Source organism: Gouania willdenowi, chromosome 4 (genome assembly GCF_900634775.1).
Source record: "Gouania willdenowi chromosome 4, fGouWil2.1, whole genome shotgun sequence".
Lineage (NCBI taxonomy): Eukaryota > Metazoa > Chordata > Actinopteri > Blenniiformes > Gobiesocidae > Gouania > Gouania willdenowi.
In genome coordinates this window covers 10674278-10681069 of record NC_041047.1, presented here as the reverse complement: position 1 = coordinate 10681069, position 6792 = coordinate 10674278, and the positions used below count along the sequence as shown (strand labels likewise).

The window sequence follows — 6792 nt, the reverse complement described above, 5'->3', positions numbered from 1 at the left end:
TGTGGCCCCGCCCTCTTTCCACTGTGATTGGTCAACTGCTAGAAGTATCTGGGTTTCTATTGGCCGAGAGTCTATCCGTCTATAATAAGTAACGCCTACTGTGTGCGCTGAAAACTACTTCCGCAGAGCAGAAGTTAACGATATTAAGGTTCCGCTGTGCCGACGGTTGCCAGTTTGGGTGAAAGGAAAACTAATTAATTGCAGGGTTTTTTTTCAGAGTTCATTTTAAATTATTGTAAGGATTTTGAATTTCATGTTACATATTTTGTTAGTTAGATTTTAATTTTGACATTAAATACCTATTACATATATAAATTATATATATATATATATATATGTAATTTTTGTTTTGTATTATTTTCATTATTTTTCAGGGTTCATTTTAAATTGGAATAAGGATTTCGAATTTCATGTTCAAATTTAATTTAGGTTTTTTGTTAGTTAGATTGCAATTTTGACATTAAATATACCTATATTTTTTTATTTTATTTTCTTAACTATTGTATGTACTTTTTGTTTTGTTGCACAGCACAGTTTTTGACAACCATGCAACCAGTGGCGTGTACAGGACATATTACCTGGGGTGGCCCATTCATATTCATATCAATGGTGTGGCCACAGTGAGTGTGGGGTGGGAACTACTTTATCGGTGTCATTTTCTACAGTTTTTACATTGTTTTGTGATACATGCCAATGTTTTGTTATACATCCCAAAAATAATAATAATGATAAAAATAAAAATTTTGAATAGTCCTTCCTCAAATTTTTAAAGTTTTTAAAGTCAACTTTCATCTGAAAAAAACGTTCTGTCTTATGTGTCTGCCTGCATGCATATGTGTATGATATCCCACTAAAGTGTTCTGCGGCTGTGTCTGCCCATTGGGTGGTGACTGGTGGTGAGTAAGCAGATATTCTTCTGTACATCATGGTGAGCAATGGGCTGCTCCCTGCCTGTATTAATGCAGCTCAGTGAAACACGGCGTCCGGGAATGACATCAGGCTCGGTAGCAGTGTTGAACCTGTGGACTTAATAATTCATACACTGCTCCATGTGGGCAGAAAAGCATGACAGCTGCTATATCACAGCTGCTCTGTAAGACACAAACAATTTTCTTACTTATAACCAAGTGATGATGTGCATAATTCTGCTATTTAACATCCTCACATGTACACTAAAACTCACCCAAGGTCATTTTGAACTGTGCCACTGGAAACATGTCCAAAGTGTATGAGCTCCATGGCTTAATAAAATTAGAAAGTATGAAAATGAAACAGTATATGACAAATAAGATGAGAAAAATGATGATTTGGAATGACAGCAGCTGTTTGTTTTACATAAAATCACCAAGAACACCATGTTTGATACTTGCTTCATGCCTTCTACTTGCATGTACAGAATGTCAATATCACTACAATAAACTTAATTAAAACTAAGGTTCTTTCTTCAAATGGTTCATCTTTTAAAGGGAAAATTTGCATTTGAACCTTCACATTCTGACAGAGCTCCCTTAACTCTCCAGACTTCTCATTTAGTATTTCATTAATTATGTCAAACTTATACATCTATACAAAGATTGTCCATATGCTCAAAAGATTGGGTCTTAAAGAAAGACTTTCCCTGCCCCAAGGTGAACAAAATGTCTAGAAATCGACTGTGGTTCAGGTGGTAGAGGGTCGTCTTCTGATCGAGAGGTTGGGGGTTCGATCCCAGTACCTGACTATGTATCGAAGTGTCCTTGGGCAAGACACTGAACCCTAAGTTACTCCCAGTGGTCGACTCACGCCTTGCATGGCAGTCCTGTCCCATTGGTGTGTGAATGTGAGAGTGATTGGGTGAATGAGCTGATACGTAAAGCGCTTTGAGACTGCTTCAGTGTGGGGATAAAGCGCTATATAAATCAAGTCCATTTACCATTTAGTCCAAATCACTGGAAAAAAATGATAATTTTGGTTTCTACCTTGGTCCTGTGTGACCTGCCATGCACTTATTTTAGCTATTTTGTGTGGTAGATGTTGCTCATATCTTCCCACAGGAGGCCCATCAAATCTGCTCAATGATTGTTTCACCAATGTTTGTTTAAGGCGGAGGCTGCTTTTATCATTAATGTACTGATGTTTGTCTTAACTGTTTGATAGCAGGGTTCAACATGTGACGATGACTTACTTGGTGCTTTGTATTTGGCCTTGAAATATATTGACATTGGGTAGGTGTGTGGCCTATAAATTGCTTCAGCTGTCGATCTCTAAATCGATTATCATGAGTTTGCATTAAAATCACAGCATGAGTTTAGAAACACTTTCTGAAATCATTGTCTGTGATTGCATATTTTTGCATATTTTAGGAACGTACAGTTTACATTATAGCCGATTGGTGGAAAAGAGAGTTTCAAGGCCAATTTTCTATTAGAATCATTCTAATAGCTCAATCCCTAGAGGCTCCAGTACCCAGAAGTTACCTTGATGAAGACAAGTGGGTAAACACAAAAAGAGACATTACTCACCACAACCTTCTCTAAAACGTGTTTGTGTCATTAAATTAAAATGGAAAAACAATAGAAATTAAAAAAAAAAAAAAAAATGCTAAAAAGTTATGATGAACAACAACAATATGCCATATAGTGCTGCACTTGTTAGCGTCTGTGTCTCACAGGATGAAGGCCCTGGGTCCAACTATGCTGAGACACCTTCTCCACTTATAATTGGAGGATTGCAGATTCAAATCTCCTCTTTGATTCTCTGGGGCCACTTTGAGCATGGCCTTTAACCTCAACTGCCCCTACACTGTAAAAATAACAAATGACCCCAGCGCAAAACAAATAATGAGCTGTCCAACAGAAAGACAGAAACCTCTGTAACAGTTCTCAGGCCCTCAAAATGCCTCAGTTGTGCTCAATATTTCTGGGAAAGGTGTGACGTGACGAATTTGCACAAAGGAGAAGGGAGCGACAGAGGGGGCGTGGGACAGAGCTTCAAGTTTAATTTCGATCGTTATACCACGGGCTCTGACGAATGGTCAGGTGATGTGTTTCTATTAGTGCGAGAAAGACGCACATACCATCCAGGCTTTTTGCTCGGCGCTTTTGATCCCCTACCCTGTGATGTCGCCCCTTGTGCTATGATTTAACCAACGTAGGAGGCTTTTTTTGTTATGTTTTCCTTTTTTAAATAGTACCGTCATAATAATTGTTGCACACTCGGAAACAAAAAGGACTTCCAGGCATCCATGTGTTGTTTTAACTCTCTTTATAATCTGCATAACCGAGAAACACATACATCAGCCGCATCTATTGAATGCAGATGATATTGTCCATAACAGTCCTAATATTACTGCAGGTTAAACATAATACCTCATTTAAATTTGAAAAGGGCGTCTTAGAATCGGTCTTTTGAATAAAATGTTATTTCTTGTCTTTACGGCGTCTGTGAGTATTTATTAGTGGAAGACCTATACCAAGCATGAGTAACTGTCTAACGCTTCAACAAATAACTTTCGTCTTTAAAGTAAGGCAGTAAAAAAAATATATATACATGTATATATAATTTGGACGTCAGAGGGTTATACATTTTAAAATTTTCTGCAAATTTCCTACACTGTGAAACATTCCTGGTGAGAACCCTGATGAAGACATGTGATTGGTTCTTTCTGTTCTGACCGAATGGCAGAGATTGGTCAGTGTTTTTACTGGATTCCAGCGGCTACAGAGGTTTGATTTATTTTGTTCCTTTTACTGAATAAATAAAGTATTGACTACTATCAACATGGAAGGACCATTTCACTCAGAATAACAAAATAATTTTTTTTTTAACAGGATTGTACAGAATTTAAACGGCCAAAATTGCACTTTTTCCTGATTGAGCTTGTGTGTGCGTGCGTGCGTGTGTGTGCGTGTGTGTGCGTGTGCGTGTGTGTACACCCTCCTCCCTACCCTACCCCCGCCCTCCGTCTCTTTGTCCCTCCTCTGTAGACGGTGAGCTTCTCTCTGTGTCTCCATCCTTCCCCCCCATCAACAACCTTCACCTCACTTTCACACTCTAACCCGCACCGGCCGCCCCTGCCTCACTAATGCTCTGCCCTCCGCCTGCGATGCGACACCGCTGCATGCTTTCCCGGAGTATAACACCGTTATTTTCCGTCACTCCTCGCTGATAGAGAGCCATGCCGGACGCGGGGACCACGGCAGCGGGAGCGGGAGCCGCATCCCCGGCGGCCGCCAGCGGCTCCTCAGCCGGGGACGGTACGGACAGCTCCTCCCGGCACCGACACCGAGCTCAGCAGGGGGACGCAGGTGAGAGGCCGGAACCGGGCGCTTCACCGGCGGCTCAAAGCTCCTCCGGCGGTGTACTGGGTGAGTACATGTCTGTGTGTAATGTTTGTGTGTAAAGGACGGGCAGGTGTACCGCACACCTCGTGCGGCACCGTCCTTTTGTCTCCACGAGGGCGTCCTAAAGCAGAACCTACAAACACTGCAGTGTATCAGTGGAAGATATTTACTTGGTTGTTATAAAGTGTCCTCTTAATCTCTTCTTTTCCCTGAAAATGGCTTCATTTGGTTCCCTGAGTGAGTGGTGACCTTACTGTAGGGTATCTATTATCTATTGTGTGGCCTGTCCCGAATGTTTATCAGTCTTCCTCAAAGCTACTTATTCCTGCTATTTTCCATATTAATTAAAAAAAAAAAAAAAAAACCTGAACTGATATCCCTCATAAGGGATGTTTTTCCTCCCCAGTTTGAGCAGTCACTACTCCAGTGTTGCCCCAGCCACAGCAGCCCATCACTAACACCACTGTTAGTCACTTGGTGCATGTTTTTCCACAATAACAGTTAATGCCTCCTCCTGTTTCCTTGTTCTCTTGTTTACCTTTGCCGCCTGTAAAAGGATAACATCTCTTTTTCCTGGCAGAGCAGACGTGCCTCGTCTATGACACTGACAGCGAGCTTGAATCACATTGCATCCCATGCTATTTTTGGAGCAGACCACAATATTATCGGACAGGCTCCCTCGGATGCCAAGCCGAGGCTGTTTTCCAGCATGTATGCCCGCCTGCCTCGCAGTGAAAAGCCTGTGAGCTGCTGCTGCTGCAGATTGATGCAGTGGAGCAGCAGGCTGTCAGAGAGCTCCTCTCCACACTTGGTGGAGGTAACTTGAGCAGGTCTCTGCTGACTGTAGGAGCAGCCTGATGTCATCCTGTAGAGTGCGGCTCTATTTAAAGTGCTTTCAGAGAGTTGCTGCTATAGTTTGCAGGGGGAAGACAACTAAGCATTTTTTTGAATTCGGATAAAGCTTCAGCTTTGACTCATAGTTCCCCAGAAATGTAAAATGCTAAACTTTGGACTCTAACCTTGTGTTGTTATAATTCATGTTGATGGCAACATTTTCTGACCAAAAATGCACGAGTAATCAGCTAAGGGATGTGTAAAAAGTTCAACTTATAAGGACTCAACTTTGTTCTTCTCATCAGTAACTACAACGTTTATTCCGTTTTTCTTGGACTAGAAATGGTATAGTTTGTTTTGGCTGAGATTAATATGATTTAAACTTATGGAGTCACAATACAGGCTCAACTATCAAAGGACACCATTGGCAAAAGTACACATATGTATAACATATACGTATAAGAACAACAATCAATGTAAGAAGTTTCTCTGCTGTAATTCATATTAATGAAGAGTATAGAGCGATTGATGCTTCTGCGTCACATCCTGGCAAATAACACATTTTCAAACGTATTGAAACAAAAGGGAACAAATAACACAATGTTTCATTATAAATCAAAAACTAAATTAAACTTGCCACTTGCTGCATAGGTACACTATTCAAAAATACAGGAAAATAAAGACACATTGTTTTCAGTCTGTGACTAGTCTGTGCTAGTTAGAAACGAGCTAATAGGAAACATGTTTCATGAACAAATAAAAACTCAAAAATTAAATTAAACTCATTCTTTGCATGAAAAAAATGCAGTAAAAAAAACAGGAAATAAAGAAACATTGTTTGCAATCTGTGACAAAAGCTTCAGAAAACTAAAAAAGGAAATACATTTTTTAATTCAGCTTTTGAAAGTTTGTTTATTTTTGCACTTTAGTTCCACGTTACATTTTATTCCCAGACCATATCTAATGCAGTCTAATCATTTAATGCTTTTTTAATTTCAGCAAAATTTTTAGGCTTCTCATTATTACTTTATTTGTGTGTAGTCAGCAAGAATACCAATATATTTAGATTATTTACCTGGCTTTTCCGCCCTGTCCGCTCTATTTCCTGTGCATACTGAGACTTTTTTTCACATGTTCACTGCGAATGAATGTTTAGGGATTTCAGTGGGATTACAATGATGTCACACCTTCACGCGTCAGTCACTGAGCGACACATCCGAGTAGCTTCTCTGAGCTGGTGAGTTTGGGCTCACAGTCCAGGAGGATTTTCTTTGTTTCATTGTTTTTTTTTTTTGCCTCTCTTCTCAAAAATTTCTCTAATCCCTCCCCACACTAGACTAGAACGACTTTGATGTACTCTTCCATTCCTCTATAGCTCCAGTTCTGTGTTTCAAGGATTAATGAGGCACCCGTCATTAGAAAATGTAATGTGAAATTCTCACCAATTAGTTTGTGTTCCCTCTGAGGCCACTGTGGATGAGATCCTTCGTTACAAAAACCAGGTCATGTAATTTGTGGTTGGCTAGTCATCCAATAATGTGGTTTCAGATTTAGGACACTCACTTGGAGTCATTCTGACTTTTGAAAAAGATTTATTGGGTGGCAGGCGGCCACATGTGTGGATTGATTCAGCATA

General features: G+C 40.2%; 1 protein-coding gene across 2 annotated transcripts in view; it reads left to right on the top strand.

Moving 5' to 3' along the window:
- Positions 1–3960: 3960 nt before the first annotated feature.
- ano8b (anoctamin 8b) overlaps positions 3961–6792 on the top strand; it is a 62314-nt gene continuing 59482 nt past the window's right edge. For both annotated transcript variants that reach the window (XM_028445576.1, XM_028445575.1), the window contains exon 1: positions 3961–4346. In XM_028445576.1, the coding sequence (XP_028301377.1) occupies positions 4157–4346 (190 nt within the window). In that variant the 5' untranslated portion in view covers positions 3961–4156. The remainder of the gene's footprint in view (positions 4347–6792) is intronic.